The sequence below is a fragment of the Malurus melanocephalus genome, unplaced genomic scaffold (genome assembly GCF_030028575.1).
Source record: "Malurus melanocephalus ecotype Western Australia unplaced genomic scaffold, MMel_1.1 scaffold_0, whole genome shotgun sequence".
Taxonomy (NCBI): domain Eukaryota; kingdom Metazoa; phylum Chordata; class Aves; order Passeriformes; family Maluridae; genus Malurus; species Malurus melanocephalus.
In genome coordinates, this window is record NW_026623232.1 from 10157045 (window position 1) to 10176254 (window position 19210).

The following is a 19210-nucleotide window of genomic DNA, read 5'->3' on the forward strand; positions in this document are numbered from 1 at the left end:
TTTGCAAAACAAAAACTTCATTTGGGGAAGAAAGTAATAGCATTTTCAAAATAAATTTTACCTATATAAGAGGAAAGAATAAAAAATTATACTACAGCAAAATTAAAAATATTAATTCTGTGGCAGACAAAACAGTTAAAATGATAGCAATTATTTAGACATGAAGTACAAACTATATAAGGTAATCATGCACATGCAATTTGAATACTCATCATAGTATATATTTTCCCAAATCTCTTTTCCTTTAAGTAAACATTTGAGCCAGAGAAAGCACAGATGGGCAACTCCATGACAAATAACTAAGTAGAGTTTTGAGCAAGTAAATGGAACTATCAAAGAAGAACATGACCACCCAAGTCACGAAAATCCTGAGCAATACGGACACTAGAAGAACTGCTCAGCTGTTCAGAACTGTTTGTGGGACACTATGACTATTTTTYCTTTAATGCTTTTACATATATAGGTAAGTAGCAAAAGTATAAATCTTCATGCATTTGTCTTGTTCCTCCTTCATGGCACTGCATAGTTCTACTGAACTGTGGCACAGACAGCAAAATATTACTGAAGGACTACAGAGTAGCCAGTGAATCCATGTGACCATGGACACTACATGACCATGCTTCCCTTTCCCAAGCTCAAGGAAATCCTGATTTACACAAGAATYTCAAGCATGACAAGAATAGAGAGGTTCTTTGTTCCATTTTCTCAAATTGAGAAGCACCAAAATGAATTGATACAACTCAGGGATTAAAAACAGAAAAGGGAAACAGAAAAGCACACTAACCTTTATGGGCACTTCACATCAGAATGATTGAATAATAACAGCTGTGAAGGCAGTAGCTTATTTATTTCTGCCACCATTAAAGGTCAAGTTGTAAGTATTCCCGTGCTACTAAATCTTCCTGCTTTCTATTAAAATGAGCTTTTTTCCTTCTTTCTAAAATGTATTTGCAAAATTTTCCAAAAATATACTGTAATTTGGTGCAAATAAATAGCACACATAAAAACACTAAATAAATAAAGGCCTCAGAAAAYACAAAGATGCTTAGTGTCAGATCATCAAGCTTTTAACTGTAAAATTTCTACCTGTAATCCAGACAGGAGATTCAACTTTGTAGTGGCCACTCCACGGCTCTTGTGCTGTCATTAAWGCACATCGACCAAAGGGCAACTCTTCATAATAACTAGCCACCAGGTTCCATGCAATTGTTCTGGAAGAAAAACGGGTGTTTACTCTGTTCATATGGATAGTATTAGATTAACTTAGTACAAGAACAAATTTCCCCTTTTTCTCCAGTAGAAACTGAAAATAATTTGAAGGGTGGGGGTGGAAGGAATTACTTTCCAGCTAAAGTGGGAAAAAACCACAGGAGAGGAAATTCTAAGCAAATCAGCTTCCAGTGTTGAAAACTTCTTCCAAAACTAGTGACAAATTCTCTAGCTATAGCAGAGAAAGTTATACGTTAAAGGAAATATGTATTGAGGGTTAAAGACTCCATTTGTTTGGGGATTTTTTCTGCTCTAAAGGGCAAAAATGATGTTAGCAAAGTCTGGGTGTTGTTTGGTTGGGGTTGTTTTGATTGCTTGGTTATGGCGCTAGATGTTTTGGGTGAAGTTTTTTGGGGCAGCAGTTATGTACCACAAAAAAAAGATCTGATCTTTATCCATATAAGTAACAAACAAAAAGCAACTCTAACCAGCCATCCTCCAGTTCTTGCTCTCTAAAGACATGTCAGGATACTGACCAGGACAATCACTTCAAGCACTTTGATTTGGTCTTCACTGAAAATGTTTTGCCAGGGACTTTAAACTCAAGACCTCTGGGCCATAAGTATGGAAATAGAGCTTAGCAGAGCAGTTAAGTAGAAGGCARTAGCTGTCAATCTGTTTTGCTGTTGCATACAGGTGAGTACAAAGGCCTTATTCTAAAGTCACTGCCACAGACTTATCACACTATACATACACACAGACAAAAACCCGGAATTCTACAAAAAGTGCTCATAAAATAAACAACTCTTGAATTGTAAGTTCAATGTGCTCACATTACACGTGTTCTGCTGATTTCAAACCTAAAATGAAAAGGGGCAAACTGAACTTCAAAGGAAACAAATTCAGCAGAAAGATAAGTTGCCTTTCATCAGAAAGATTTGCTTTTCAATATAAAAGCCAAGATAACTTCACTGTTGGATATCTGGACTTGGAACCATTCTACAGTAATTCATAAATACAACACATATGGCCTGGCTGTTAGGCTGCAAAAGAAACAGGACATAAATAATTTGAAAGGGCTCGTAAAAAAAAAAGGAAAAGAAAGATCCCAAATTAAGCTATTAAAGCATTAATTAAGAGGCAAGCAGAATGATCAGGAACTCATGAAGGACACATTTATCTGCTAGAAAATTTCAGCCTGCAGAGAAGACAAAATATTTGTAGAAACCAGGTGATTCAAGAAACTTCCCTTTACAAGTATCAATGTGATTTTTCCTGCACTCCACTTCAAGCAACAGACAAGATGATTTCTCTTTATTTTTCAAAAATTAAGTACATAGAATCTAAAAGCTTTGAGTAATTTTGCTTATATCTCAATGCCTACATTTTCTTTCATCAATCATTTTCTTTCAGTTTAGCAGTTGTTGTACTAGAAACATCAAGTGATATTTTCTATAAYTGAGTTATGTAATTGCCCAGTAAAGAGAACATTCTCCTTACAGTTTTCAGTTTGACAAGAAAATGTGCAGAAAACAGTTACTGTATCAAAAGACTACAGCATGCTTAAGAATGCATTCTGAGGAAGAAGTTGTATGGAAACCTAGATAATTACATCTGTATTTATTTGTTTAACTGAAGACAAACAACCTGATAAATCCCTTAAGAAAAATAGATAAATTAGTTTTATTGCTATTTCCTCCAATGGTTTTTCGTTGTTAGCTCTTCTTAAGATTATTCTCTTTTTAATAATTATCATCGGTCTCAAGGGCATCTGAAATTAACTGCATAAACCATAGGGTGCTGTGAAATGAGAATACATTGAAACTTGTGGGACTTCTAGCCCAGAAAGAGGCAAGAACAGATTTCACGTCTTACAATATTTGAATTCAGACTACAGTGGGTTGAGTTTCAATTTACTGTCTTCTCASCAGCAGATGGATGTTTTATACAGTACTTTAAATAATTCATACACACCACATTGCGAAAGCGAGCATCAGTGCCCAACACTTACGAGGTCATGTTTCCATTCACGTAGTTTTGGTTCAGGATCCGAGCCCAGCAGCCTGCACCAACATCATTATTGAAAGTACTGTAATCTTCTGAAGACCACAGTTTCTTCCCAGTTAATAGGGCATTTTTCACTGTTTTTGTCCCAGGATAGTGAGCYCTACACAATATATTAAAAAGAAAAAGCACTTAGTACAAAGAGAGAATCAAAATTTGGAAGTACGTACAGCAGCAATGATTCACCTCCTTCAAACTGAAAATTAAAACTTCTTTGCAATAATGCAAATKGAATAGAAGAAAACGGAACAAGGGGAAACGGTAACATTCCAGAGCTTATTGTATTTACATCAGTAGATTATTTCTTATGCTGCAGGATAGCACATAGATAAACTTAAAGATACTATACAACTTCTATAGCTTTCTRTAAGCGAATCTCTGCCCTGAAATTGAGCTTGAAGATGTTCATTACCATAATGTGTTGAATAGAGAAAATGCAAACTAACTCATACTATCTTAAACAAAACCACAACTAATGTAAAAACAACAATAAGATACAATACAAGGCATTATGCTAAGAACTTAACTGCATGAATGTCTTAGAAGTAAACATAAACTGGACTGATTTTGTACATCTTTTTTAATAAACTCAGSTTTCAAAAAAGCATGCTAGTTGGACTGGAGAGGTTACAGAGGTATAAAATTGAAAATAGTTGAAACATAACAATAGCTAATTTTCAATATCTTCCTTAGTAGGAGGGGAGATCCTTTCTCCCAGTGGTTATACTCCATCACAACACTGAGCCACTGTAGGAGGTTTGTCTGGCTGAAACAAAACCTTCTAAATCACTTGCAGAAAACATGGTTGGGATTTTCCTGACTTAGCACATTCATTGAATACATTAAATATGTACACGAAAATGAAACTATCAGCACTGGAAATTAAAACATACACGTTTCCTTTATTATTAGCCTGCAGCTGGGTAAATTGATACATTTGTTGCAGGGATACAAGAAACACCAGTTTTTCTAGGCTCTTGGGGTTTTCTTCATTATTTTCCCTCAACTGGACAATGCGCCATTTGCCAGTGTTGTATATCTTCACTAATGGTAATATAACAGGGAATAGAGATTTTAGCTACATTCTTCCCTGCTGTACAGATTATTGTGTATTTCCCCTTTGGCTTGGAAATGTTAAGTATTGCCTTAGTACCAAGCAAAAGGTTTTTGTAATGGCATAAAGTGCATAGCTTGCAATAACAAAGTAGAGAAGGAGTAACTTGTCCTAAACTCCACATCCTGAAAAGGTGTTTCTTAAGTGTCAACATCMCTGCCAAATAAAAGCTGAAATACRCAAGAGAGTATTTCATCTCCCTGTTAAGACTGAATCAGAGTAGGAATGCAAAATTTACATTTGTAGAGTTAAGCAACTACAGCTTATTTAGAAAGTGTAAAAAGCAGTTGAGCTTTAYCCAGATATGATACAAGACTCCACCTATGAAAAAATGGCAGGATACTGTTCATGYTCAGAATGGAGGGAGGGACTGACAGCAGGGGTAGATGACACTGACTGCCTATCTGCAATGGAGAAAAAGAGCTCATTTCTACACCTCCTATGGGTCAGATATATAAAAACGAATGAAAAAGACTCAAGTTGAAGAAAGGAACTGTCATATTTGAACCATGTGATTGAGTCAGGTTAGTTTATGGCACCTAGCAAGCAAAGTTAAGAACTACTGCAAAAAGAAAATTTAACAAACATGTTGTAAACACATTTCCATTCAGCCATCAAGTCAGTAATCAATCTCAAATTTAGTCTATTAGTAGATTATTATGATAAAATCCAGAACCACTAAAACAAGTCAGCTGGCCACATGTTTTCCAAACACAACTTTCTCATCAAATAAAAAGGGAACTAAGACACTAATTCAAAGAAGAATCACAGCCCAAATTCATTTCCAGACTACAAACATTTCAGTAACAAACCAGTGGAAGTCAGTAACACAAGGCTGTGTAAAAAAGTGGTAAAGCTAAAGCACTTKTTGCATACTACTCAGAGTAACCAAAACAACCCTCAGAACAAATAGCGTTGTCGAAAAAACCTTCACTCCATCAATAGTGCAACCACATCCAACTGGAATATTCATCATGACAGAAGATTCCTGATTCAATTAAAGCTTGAGGCTGTTACTGGGACAAGAGCCTYGTGCTTTGATGTGGGTTAGTAAGAAAATTTATAGTGTCAATCCTTTCCTTGCAGGTAAAGAGSTAAAGCTTTGGCTGTGTTAGTTGTACATAAGATGAGGACAAACTATCAACAAACCACCAAGAAAGAAAAACAGAGAGAACCCCCTACCCAATCACATCGACCACTCCATGGAGCTCAGAGTCAATCAGCATGACAAAGGAAATGGGCTCCCACAGTCTATCGCTGGCTATGATCCTCACCTGCTCCAGACCATGCTTATCCATTGTGTACCTCAACAGCTTGGAAAAAAAGGAGAGCAAAGAAAAAGAAAAGAGAGAAGAGACAAATAAAAAAATACGTTTTTCAAATTGTCAAAACTTTATATTGGGAAAGCAGCATCTTCTTCAGTACTMTTTGAATATAGCTGAAAAAACTACTGTGCTTCAATTCATGTTTTWGCAACCTGGATAACTGTTACACCAAACAAAACGTACAAGATTGTCCAGCACAAAGAGATTTCAAAGGACACCTTCTTCCTCTGCCATACCAAATCCCAAAACACACGATAAAATGAAAAATTAAAAACTTTTTGTTCTTCTTACAGACACAAAAGTACAGATAACGCCAAASTATATCACATTTCATGCAAGACACCCTCTTTGTAGGATCAGCCACTAAGGTGATATAGTGCCAATGGCTAAACACAAGGACCACAACATACAAGGCAAGGATAATTGAATTATAATTTATAATTGCTTTCAAAAGCACAGCAAACATTTCATTTAGAACAGGAGCTCATTTCCCCAACTCTCCCTGCCAACCWATTATTTCAGTTTAACAGTGAAGCCACCTTAAATGAGATGAGCTTTTCCTTAACACAAGCAACAAAAGAAAAACACCAGACATGTACACACCCTATTACCCAACTCTTTTATTTCAATCTTTAAAATTGCAGATACTGTACAATTCCCTAGAGATTTTGAAGGTCTTGAAGGTCARTGAAACAAATCTACAAACAAAATGTCATGTAACATCAAGTCTAACAACACAGTTTCTCGAAATTCAGAGGTCCCCTAAACAGCTTTTGCTGTACTTGTAAATTCCTGTAACATCAAATGCCTAACTATCTTCAAATCATTCCATATATTTCTACCAGATATTATCTTCTCCAACAGGGCACACTATCTGCAAAAAACAGTGCTTAACGRTTTTTCTTCCACAGACTGGAATCTGAAGTAGGTTATGTATGGTCTGACAGCAGCCTGAAACATCAACRTTTTCCACCCCAAGTCTTAAGGACTTCAGCGATGTTAGTATTACTAACATTACTAACAGCATACTTCTGTGTTGTACTTTCCCATTGCATTTTGCATTAAAAAAAGCATTTGGTCTGCCGACTTGTRCATAAAGGTTAATGTATTTAGCAATTAGGGGAGGTGTCTGATGACCAGAGCTGCTTTAACATTCGTCTTCAAGGAGGACYTGTAAAACTACAGAGCCAACAATGTAGCCACAGTCCCCAGCAAGGTTACAGAACAAGYCTTCCTCAAAGCCATGCCGAAGCACACAAAGGATAGACAATAACAATGCTGGGAAMAGCAGCATGGATTTACCAAGGTCAGATCATGCCTTACAAACATAACTGCTTTCCACAAGGTGAATGCCTGTGTGGGCAAAGTGGAACCAGTGGATGTCATACATCTTGACTTCTGCAAAGCCTTCCACCCAGGTGCATACAGAAGTGCGCTCAGGGAGCAGATTGCCAGCAATGTCCCCGTAGGCTGTCATTAGGACCAATATTGTTTGATGTCTTTAATAAAACTCTGAAAGTTTGYATTTGCTTTGCCTGCAGATACAGTTTTTGCTTTCTCTGTTAAGCTATCTATCATGAGTTTTCTCATTTCCACCTTTYTGATTCTTCCCACATCCCATCTATCTTTAATCTATCTCACACATCCTTCCGATTACAAACGGCATTTGAAACAGGCATAGAGCTCCATGGGGAGCAACGGTATCAAGGTAAAAATTACCTGATGCCAAAGAGTAAGAAAAAGGAAAACAGAAAATTAWATGAAACACAAAGAAAGGGAAAGGGCAGTTGTTTTTTGTGTATGGACGCCAAAGCAATCGTTGCAACAATCTTGATAATTTCTAAATAAAACAATGTAAATTTAATCTCAGGTTTCCATTCCACACTAAAAGAACTTTAAAAAAAGGCACAGAAAGGGTTATACCTGAAAAGAGATTACAGAGGAATAGACAGAAAATKATTTCTGAGAAAAGAATGTAAGACTATTTAGGAAAACAGATTGACTAGCAGATTTTGCAAGCAACTAGACAGCCTTATCTAAGAGACATAAAGATACAGTGTCCTTTCAGCAGCTTTCTGAACCTGAACATTTGAAGGACAGACACCTAAATATTGTTATCTTTCACTAGGCCAGCAAGAACTCTGTTTGGTAGTTAGTACCTTAATTTCAGCACTGGTTGAGAAACATGTTGTCCTCATTTTGTACTAACCTTGATTTCTTGTTAGATAACAAAACCACTTCACAGGAAAACCTRACTCTTCATTTTTTGAGATCATCAGTGGTGGGGGAGTTGGGGAAAAATCAGTATGACATTAAAGAAAAACCTCTGACAAAAAGAACTTRTATTTTAAAGAACAACTAAAATATGTCTGCGGTTCTAAAGGCACAAACAAAAACCAGTACTCCTATCCTTGATTCTGTCAAGCKCTTAAAGAAATAAGAGCCGTACACAGTCAATGCATTCAGTCTTCACRTTGTATTGTCACGGAAAGATTACTAAAACATTTCCTAACGCACTATAACTTGCTGAGCTGCAAGTCTTGCCTAACCTTAGAAAGTTGTTTTTTTTAACCAAATGAGTTACTCAGTGCTGACACTGTAATTGGTATTTCTCAGGCAGCCGCTTCCAGGTGATTGGTATTTACAAGCTTAACATATATAAAAGCAATTTCTGTATAAAATCCCTGCTTAACTGACTTGTTACAACYCTAGAATCAGGCATTAATTTAAACAATTAAAACAATGATGAGCATATCGTACTTCCTTACATACAGAGGATAAACGGAACATAAATGACCACAAGAATGTTCTTATCACACTAAGGCTAACAACAGAGATAAACAAGTTAACAAAGGTAACACAAGTAACCAATTTATATCTGCATAGGTAATTCCCACTGGGAACATGTAACTTTTTTAAAAAACAATTTATAATGCTGAGAAACCAGAGATTACAAAGAATGCAAGAGCAGCAGAGTAAGTACCAAGCCAGTTGCCAGAAGCACGGTAGTAAGAAAGTGTATTATGGAACAAGAGTGAAGGCTAACAATTGAGCTGACATTTGCTGAAACCGCAACAGAAGGCAYTCCCAGCTGCCAAAACTGAGATAGGCTGTATTAGTTTACAACCTTTGGGTGTTTTTATTTCTATGTTACTGTCAGTGCATGCATTTATAATATTATCCATTATGAGATACAAGCAAGAAACAGAAACTTCTAGCTCTAAGACATGACCAGAGAAACCTCAGCTGCAGCCTCAGAAAGTCCCAGGGTGGTAAGTTCCACTGTGATAGTTCAAGCTCACTTGAAATGAAAACCAGTTGGAGACCAAGAGCTCAGTCATAAGGTTTTTCTGACTTCCAAGATGCACATGCAGATTAGTTAAGTCTCCTGTCTTTTGCTAGTGCTAAGAACCCTACACATAGATCCTAAATGGACACTTGAAAGAAATKATGGAAGAGTGATAAGGTCAGCTCACCCATGTACTAAACTGAAGGTASAGAGGAGACAAGAAAGAATAATCCRTCACCACTGCACACAATGATGAAAAAAATGGAAACAGCTAGCAAGTGTGAAATATGACTCTTGAAAATGGAGATGAGGACTGACTTACAGAAAAGAAGCAATAGCAATGTTTAAAATTACTCCCTTCTCCCACACTTACCCGACTACCTCAATAGCATCATTAAGATAGGGATCAACTATCATCTCTTTTGAAATGCTCCAATCTCCATCCGCAGCGATGATGCCAATATTCGTTAGACCCAGTCTGTCCAAAGAATGTCGAAGCACCTTAGCAACAGATAACACCACTTAAAGTACAGCCTTCATCAATATGGCAACATGAAAATTTAAGACTGAAAACAATTTAAGAACTTTTGAAGGAGTGAGTGGATGCCTTTGTTTTCAGACCAGGACGGATAAGGAAAGCTCTCACTTCTCAAACAAGAGCTACAGTGGCAACTAAGACAAAGTTAATGGTAACTATTTCTAAAACTGAAGGGATAYCTATGGCATTCAGATAGTCATTACACAAAAATGGGGTTCTTATCACTTGGATAACTTTTAACACCACATATGCACACATATACTCCACTTGGACACTCTCAACCTACTGACTCCATTGYATGCCAGTAATTAATTACACAGATGCAATGGATTCATTGTAAGATCTATCATGTTAAGCTAATCTAAAAATAACAATTGGCTGAAACGTGGAAGTGGACATACCTCCCCAAGTGATCAGAAGCAAAATTTAACCTGATCCCAAAAAAAAAGTGTATTGAAAAAACCAGGATTGAAGTCTGAAAATAGAAAAGACCTTCTATCCATGCAGGTGTTTACAGTAACAGAAACCTTTGCCTAACACCTGTCTTGTTCAAGTGAAGAGCACYTAAACATTATTTTCACTGCCCATTTTACTGAACAAAAAAAAATATCCTCGATGTTTCAAGTGTTAATATTCAGGTTTACCCACTACTTTGCTCTCATGTTTCTCTTTCAGGAAAAGTAATGAATAAAACTAGAATTGCAAGATTTACAACAAAACTAAGGGCAACCAATTTTTGAATTCAAATATTCTAGCAGAAAAGAATTCCTATTCTGTCTTCCCAGCTTCTCCTTATTATTTCACTGTTAAAGATGATAAACATCTCATATTTGTCTGTGGAACTTCTTAGGTAAAATATACCGATGCAAAATATATTCAGCCTGAATAGTTAAGAATGAACCACACTTATAGAGAGGGCTGGTATTATCTGAAAATTCAAATCAGAAATAAAAAATAAATTAAAAAACTTATTTTCAACAGCCTGCACATACAGTTGCATCTGAAAAAAAACACATCAGTCTGCAGTCTAAAATACTTTCTTCAATCTCAGATATGAAAGCACTATGTGCTTTGTGTATGCATGCATGCATAAGAAAGATTTTGCAACTTGATTCAAAGATCAGTAGGCATGACTCCTTAAATACTTTCTTGTAATAGTTCTCCAGCAATGCGRAGAAGAATAGGGAGGATTTCTATTTTTCATATAGTCAAGTAAGGACAGAAATCAAAGTCTAAGGGTTGATGACAATCACAACCTAGATCTCAAGGACATAAAACTTATTAAGAGGAAGAAAAGTAGCAATTAAGTTCTGTTCAGCTATTTGAAACCTTTGAAATTTGTCAGAAGAAAAATTCATAATGTTAGAAGGTCCTTGCAATTTCTAGCTACCCAGACATTAAGAAAACTTGCCTAACCACAGAGACAGTTCAGAAGAACAAGATGAATGGTTGCAGAACTTCCATGCTGAAAGGTAAATATCAAGAACAGAACAGCATGCACCAAAAATACRCTCCACAATAACATACACAGAACATTCCCCCACACCCAGTCTTCATGTAACTGAAAGAAGGRTCTTGAACAAAAATTTATAAGCACTAAAATTCAAATTTCCTTTTTAACTACTCAATAAGAAACATAAGTRGTGTCTTAGTGGATGAAGTAACTAAAATAATGTGTTACAAGTAAAAATTTAGCAAGATAACTAAGAGCTTATCTGTAATGTATTTAACAGGAATTACAGAAAATGTTTGGTGTACAGCAGCACACTTCAATGAATTGACCTCTTTGGAAATGGCAGACTGCAAATAGAATTATCATGCTGATCAGAGAACAGGTGCCAAGTGACACTGTCAGAGAATGAATGGTAAAATAGGTGCTTAATAAAAGACCTCTTATCAGTTAACATAYAGTAGAAGGCAGAAACTTTTCAGTAAAAACTTGGGTGATTTTGAGGTCACATTTTAAACTAAATAGTCAACTCTAGAGGCCAAAAGTTCAGTCCCAATTCAACAGCACTCAAAAAGCTATAAAGTAGAATGTTGCATCTAGACTTGACAGTTTGTTCTCTGTGTTCTTTCTTCCCCCAGGACCAAGCCAAGACAAACAGMTGAGAAAGCATCCAGGTGACATTACAGAGATTTAGCACTTTTCAGACTATAGAACAGAAGGTTTTGGGGTGACCTAACTGCTCCCTTCAAGCCCCTGAAGCAAGCCCACAAAAAAAGATGGAGAAGGACTTTTAACCAAAGCATGGTTAAAGGACAGGACAAGGAAGAATGGATGGGAATGCCCCATCCCTGGAAGTGTTCAAGGCCAGGCYGGATGAGCCTTTGAGCAAACTGGTCTAGTAGAAGGTGTCCCTGCCCATGGCAGGGGGATTTGAACTGGATGATCTTTAAGGTCCCTATCAACTCAAGCCTTTTTATGTTTTCTAAATCTTACTTACTTTTAACAAGAGGTAATACAATTGTGTCTTAGGCTCAAAGCAATAACAAGGAAAGGAACAAAGCAGAACCTTGTGGTTAAGATTTCACTTTAAGACAATGTAACAAACAGAAGAGAGTTTTCAAAGCAGGGCAGTGGGGGCTGCAGTGGTATTCAGCAGTGAGAAATTAATATTAGATCTATCTCAAAGTTGTTTATGTGAAACACTGTGTTYGTTCAATTTTTTAGAGCAAAAGTTATTGAAATTTGCAAAGTTAAAAACATAGAGCCTTTACTGTGGTTTTATAGCAGTATTTAAGGGTACTACAATCACAGAACTGAGCTACAGAATTTTAAGCAACTCCAGATCTTAGACTTCTAGCTATATCCAAGGTGATATAAAGATGATACAAGTTTGTATGATAGTGGCAACAACAGAAGTTTCCATTAAAATTTAGAAGTCTTAACATTTAGCATACTTAAAAGTTCAWAATAACAGTTTCAGACACATAAAACAAACAACTCAGATATCTGACCATGTTAGCATTTCATGCATGCAACTACAAGGAACAGAGTTCAGTAAGTGAAGTGGCTGCAGGATTAAGGTCCCYTTCCTAAGCAAATTCAGAAAAGCTAATTGTTTGCAAACAGTAAGACAAGCACTTCACAGAAATAAGAAAAGAATACATACCTTAATGTATTTGCTACTAAATGCCCTTTCATTCCATATCTATAAAGGAAAAGTAAAATCCATTTAGAAAAATCAGGATATGTCAATGCATAATTAAAGATTTTATCAATATATATGTAAGATTATAGAATCCATTAATCAACTAATGGTTTCCGTGTGCTAGAGGAAAGTGTTGGTTTTTGTTATTGGCTTTTCTGGGGATAATTCTGTRTTAAAGTTCATAGTAGCTGATTGTTTATCTTTCTCTAAGGTCCCCTGATTGCCTCTCACTGACAAGAATGCTAGAGCTGCCTCAGCTCTACAATGGCAGCAGTGTTACATTACCAATGGCTCTACAGTTTGCAAGGAATCATTGAGAAATGCACTGCGGCTTGAAGGTGTGGCCTAATGAATGGGCCCCTGTTGCAATACATAGAAGAGCAAGAATAAATCACATAATGAACAAATCAGTGAAGCTTACAGTTTTCCTAATTTACACAGGAGCACATAAAAGCTTGAACACAAAAGAGATTCAGCATATTTTAATAAAAGATATAAAATGAGCTAATTTCTAATTTTTCCATCCTATATGGGAAGAGTGTTTAAGCTAAATACAGCTCAAGGAACACTAGTCTCCCTTTTAACCATACCTCCTGGCCTATAAAACACATAGGCAGAAACCTTGGGKTTTTTTTTTTCTAACCCCAACATGAACTCTGTGACTCACATTCACGTGTAAAAGTTTAGATTATCCAACAGTGTACAAGCAGACACTTTCCTGCACATTGGCTAAGTCCAACTGATTTTGTTTTTTCTGTATCTTTCTATAAATGCTAATGTGACTTCAGAAATGAGCTAATCAAAGCCTTACTGAAATGTTCATCATAAAGCAAACTGATACGGAACATGTACTTACAGCAAAAAAGAGTGGTAAAGGCTAACCACGTACAATCATAATAGCATCMAAATTGTTTTGACAGTTTCTGAGCCCTCACAGACCTCTCACTGATTTGCTGTATTTCAGATTACACCCACAAAGAAATCAGACAATATGCAATATCACTACATTGCCTGGAGAAGCAGAAATTTTCKTAGAAGACAATTCAGAAGGCCAATGACTGTGAAGTAACAACACAGAAGTCATTATTACTCAAACACATGAAGTGCAGAGCTTACCTTCTACACTGGGAGCACAAGGCAGTGAAAAATGTAACAGCAATTGCTCTCCCTGTCCCCACAACTGAATTGCTGAAATATCACTGTGTTGGCCACAGTGCAAATCTGACCCAACTGAAAGTCAGCAACAGCAAAGGGGATGCATTTCAGAGGAGATATTTGTGAGACACCCTTCCCATGTTACGGCAGAAAGGTCAGGCTTCTTCTGAGGGACAGGAACCACAGTTTTAGAATTTTTGCTCTGGACTTTTGAAGTGATTTTCAGCTTTCCTGCAGTTAAACTGTCTCATATCAAAAAACTTAAAAGTCCAAAGTAAGTGTAGGATTGATTTTAGGATGAGGAATCTTAGAAACACTTCCTCAGTCGAATAATGAGGTAGGGTTTATTAAGGTTTTTTTCTCAGACATTAATTCACTACTTTCACATACTGCACTTTAGCACAATGCAGTAGTTGTAATATACCTTTATCTACTATAAATATTGCATGCAAAACCTGAAAATTTGTAGAGGATTGCTCCTCTGCAAAATAACAACCATATTTTATATGTTAGCTGACTTTCACAAACTGTGTTAACTGATGGYTTTTGTTATCTGGTAACTGGTGAAACACAAGCAGAACAAGCAAAGTGGAAAAGGAAAATATTTCAGAACTCTCMAATCCTCTGGTAACTTTGTTCTAGAAAGAGGCAGTAAGAACCATTTGTCACAGACTCTGCTTTAACAGCCATCATTTCACGAAGACTGTAAACTAACACAACTATTGCTTTTCCCCGGTAACAGTACAAGCCAAAGCTGCAATTAAAAAAAAAAAAAATCCCTTTCCATCCGCCTCCTCCAGTTATCAACAAAGCAAGACAAGAACGAGTTCTTAGAAGACAGATGAAATATACAGGAGATTTTGGTTTACTGACCCCAATATAATCAATGTCCAAACCATGATACTGTTTTGCTCCTAATATCCAAGAAACAATATAGTAAGCAGTGACATCTGGATAGTCATAGGGCCAGTTTTCACCCTTCCCTATCCACCCTGGAAATGCCCAAGGTAATCCTGGAAAGAAAGAAGAAAAAGAAATTAATAAGGTAAGTGGTTGGTCTACATTATTCAATAAGCTTCAAGAGAAGCTGTAATTTGCTGTACCTAAAATGAAGGAGCAGGTATGCGCACCAGACTCACTTGGTTCCAGTGAAAACAGTGAAACATAACTTACCTTACTGCAGAGTACGCTATAATACAAATTATAATCAAGCATATTAATAGCTGGTTTGGGGTTTTTTTAATAAGCTAGGAAGTATTCAATACTAAAGAACAACTAGCTACATAGAATCTGTCAATCTTACGGTATTAGCTCTAACAGATTAAAAATCCAAAGATTTTACTATCAAAATTTACAAAGTTAAAGACAAAGAATCAATATAGAACACGAAAAAGTGTTAATCTCCTGAATATGAATTTCAGAAGAAGTGATGTTCTGATYATAAAAGAGGAGGGAAGATTAGGATCATGAAAAAGAATTTCCAAGTCTCAGCTGTTCACTGGATCTTGCAGCAAATAAGAAMAATTATTTTAACCAGATGCTGCTAAGTTTCCAGCCGACTTGTGTAAGATACCATAGCCTAATTTAAAAGCAAATCCTCCCTCCTTTGTTGAGAACTTRATCTGAGGGAAGAGGCACATTATTAATAAACACAATTAGTCACAAATAGTAGGCTTAACAGAACCTGACTCGGAAATCCTGCACCAGCCTTGCTTTGTGGCTGGCTATGGTAAAATCCCTGGAAGACAGAGGAATTAGACAGCTTTTAACTGACAGATTTCTTACGYTGTTTCATGTGAAACACATTTTGTATTTCCAACATACAAAAATACTATCTAGGGTTCCATATTTGTATTGTCACAGCAGATACAACTGACAATCAAAACAGGAAGACAGGAAACTCCTCTCACAACTCAACTACACATGTAGGACAAATCAGAAGACCAGACCCACTATATTGAGAAGGGGTGGTTAATTAATTTGTAATAAGAATATAAAATCAAAGGTAGTATGTGTAAGAGTTACGAATTTATACTTCAGTAACTTTATCACTCCCAATTTTTACATTCAATTATTCAGAAATTCATCTCTCATGATAAATCACTCATGTTCACTGCCGTGATACACTCTAAGCATTACAGTTACTTAATAAAAGCAAATTATTAGAGATTTTTCATCCTGTGCTATTGTAACAAGGTAAAACATGGTAAGTGAAGCATCTAAACAAGCTTAACAAATATTAGCGATTCTACTTTGTCTACTGCAATATCAAAACATCTGCCCATTAAAATGCTAATTAAGGGTCAGACAGGTAATCTAGTCGGGGAATAAAAGGGCATTTAAATCTAAAAGCTTAAAGCAATTTACCAATCAGTTTAATTTGGGGGTTCCTCTTTTTAGCTTCTTTCATCAGCCACCATTCATAGCCCCGGAAGTAGTTCTCATCATTTTCATAGTGCATATGGGAGGGTTCAGTACCATCTAGGAAGGAGAGACAGGTAGCTCACAATTATCTTCTGTGTCATAAGCTGTTACACATCATAAAGTTTGCTGTATTGCTCATTGCCACAGTATGCAAACACGTATCTCCAACACGGTTCACAAGTTCTTTGGTATGTACTTCAAAGCAAAAGAAATAGTGAGAGGTAAATGCAAGACTTGCCACCCTTCGTTCTTAGCATATTAACTCAGCATAAATTTAGTATTTTTATTTTTAAGGGTCTTTACTTGTTTTTAACATTAGATGCGATTACCTATCAGGCATTTCCTATCCCTAGCTACGATAATACTAAATCTACACTCACTATTGTCTCGTATCTTGATCTTAACCATTAGGAAAGTTACAATATTAAGATTAGGARGAAAAAAATTACACAAGCAAGTTATCTCTAAACCAAAAAGCAAACAAAAGGTTATAGTCTGTTTGTTTCTTCCRTGCAAGGCAAATCCAGGGAGAGAAAGAAAAGGAACTACGGTGAAGGTTTTCAATTACAGGAAAGAGATTGGGTTTATTTTTACAGTAAAATATCCAGTTTATAACTTTCACAGTGTTCTGTGACTGCAGGAATATTTTTTTAATTGAAGACTATGCACTGACTTTCCTCAGRCAAAGGTAAATAAACCAGAAATGTGCAAAAGAATCGGTGTTGCATGGGAAGTCATTACACACAAAAGTCAAGTAATAACTTGTGTACATGACTGCAACAATGATGCAACTTACATTAAACTATATGCAGAGACCTTTTCTAACGAGACTTTATTTCAAATGAAGCCTGCTGAAACAAYATTTCATCACAGAAAACAGGACTGGTTTTTTTACCTTACTAACACTTGGCTACATGGAAGTTTAATTTGACAGGGAMATAGAATGATTAGATTCCAAATGCAGACTTCATATGACATTTCAAATGAACTCCTGATTACAGCTCTGAGGCCAGAAGAAGACCTGCAGTTTTGTGCATTGAGATATATGCATCTTATTGTTGTTTTTTTTTTAAACTGGAAAGCCATCACACAGGTATGTGACATTCCTCTTAGCCAGCAGTAAGAATGTTTGAAAGGAAGATCTGTGCATGTCTGAAGATGACTCCATTCCCCTCCAACCAGCAATGCATGACCAAACTCTTAAACCCAGTATAATAGTTATCAGCATGTTAATTTTTGTGACGTAAACCCAAGAATGAAAAACAATATCTCATTATACAAAACACAGACATTATGGGAAAAAATTTATATATACAAATGCATATATTTATACATACAAGTATATATACACAAAGATCTATACACAAAGATATATATACAGATATATATACATATATAACACCAGAAACACAGATTCTATGCTTTCTATTTACTAATTGTGTTTGGTATTAAGTCTATTTGAGAAAAATACAAAAAAAAAATTGAAGAAAAAAAGATACAAACTGTAGACTCTACTTTTCTGCCTTTGGTCACAATCAGTTACTAGTTTCTCCTATATGTAAATGTAGTRGGTAGGTTAGGCAAATTACAAGACATTTGCATTTGCAATTCTTCCCAGGAAGAAAAAAAATATTGCCTACTACCAGCCAACTCTGCTTCAGTGAAATGTTGCAGCAAGTTAAACCAAAGAAATGTAACTGCTCCTGAGSAGATGTCTTTGSATTTCATATTTTTAAGACATAAACWACTTAGATTGCAAAACTKGTGATTGAGAAAYGMTCTGCAACTCAGAAACCTACTACAGGGGGAAAAGGAAGAAGTCGTTTGCTCATATGATAGTGAGAACTGCTTCCAGAATGCACGTTTAAATCTCTCTTCTACAAGTTAGCAGCCATTATAGTTTATTGCAACTCAGTTCAGCTGTCTCCATGCCTGAGCTCCATGTGCAGCACAYGTTACTTACAGCATCACCGAAACGAGAAGTTAAATGCTGCCCATGCAAAATGCATACCTGTTGACTGTGCATCACCTCCAATCTCTACCTTGAGAATATGTAAAGAAGCACCAAAATTTGGCTAGGGAAAAAAGAGACAGAAAAAMAGACAGAATCGTGCTGTTAACAAGMAGAATGAAGTAAGYGTACAATTTTGAGCATGCTAAAAATGCAATATTTTTTACTTTTTTAAASACCCATTATAGATGTAATGAGAGATTATATAAATTTCTGCTATTCAAAAGGAAATCCAGCAGGATAAATAATACATTGATCTTTAAACAGTTTCATTGACCCTTGTATCAGAAACTACACTTCTCCACAACTATGCAGATTTTGAATAGGTTATGCTCAAGAAAACATTAACGCACTATTAAAGCAAAACACAGGATATATGAGGAACACATCAGTATTTTAATGTTATTAGAAGTCAAATTTGTTTTCTTTTAAAATCAAACTACTGAAGYCAGTATTTCTGTAAATAATTTATTCTTTTTTCTAAAGGGTTATACCACTTATGTGAAAGAACATACGTACCGCTCAGAAATAGTCTGGTAGCTACAAGCAGATAGGCAAAAGAGGAAAAWACCCACCACACTGGAAAACAATTGGCTAGTCCCCTACTCCCCCCTCCTGGCACTTGACTGGTGGAGCCAAACATAAAATTCAAGTTCACAGAAATGATTCTACTCTTAGTTTGTTCTTCCAGCCAATAGTATCTTAAGAGTTGCTCAAGCCATAAGTTACAATTCAACATTATTTTAATAACCACTAATAAGCTGGCCTCCTCCATGGAATTACACAAGTATAATTTCGGTATTTAAAAAAATGTTTTACGACATAAGAATGCAATTTGATTTTTAAAAAATGCTGCATAGATGACATGCCTTTTGGCTTACAAGTTTTGGAGTTTTTGTTTGCTTTTAACAGCAAAGTAAATATTT

General features: G+C 36.1%; 1 protein-coding gene across 4 annotated transcripts in view; it reads right to left on the minus strand.

Moving 5' to 3' along the window:
- Window positions 1-19210, minus strand: part of GALC (galactosylceramidase) — a 65232-nt gene that overhangs the window by 42019 nt on the left and 4003 nt on the right. For 3 of the 4 annotated variants that reach the window (XR_008966445.1, XM_057382930.1, XM_057383091.1), the window contains exons 3-9: window positions 18285-18348; window positions 16217-16330; window positions 14723-14862; window positions 12656-12694; window positions 5570-5700; window positions 3221-3376; window positions 1087-1211 (exon numbers count right to left, since the gene is read on the minus strand). Coding sequence is in view for 3 of the 4 variants with exons in the window: in XM_057382930.1 (XP_057238913.1) it covers window positions 1087-1211; window positions 3221-3376; window positions 5570-5700; window positions 12656-12694; window positions 14723-14862; window positions 16217-16330; window positions 18285-18348 (769 nt within the window). In the remaining variant the exon portion in view is untranslated. Of the gene's footprint in view, window positions 1-1086; window positions 1212-3220; window positions 3377-5569; window positions 5701-9374; window positions 9503-12655; window positions 12695-14722; window positions 14863-16216; window positions 16331-18284; window positions 18349-19210 lie in introns of all 4 variants that reach the window. The other variant, XM_057383012.1, reaches the window with a different exon arrangement.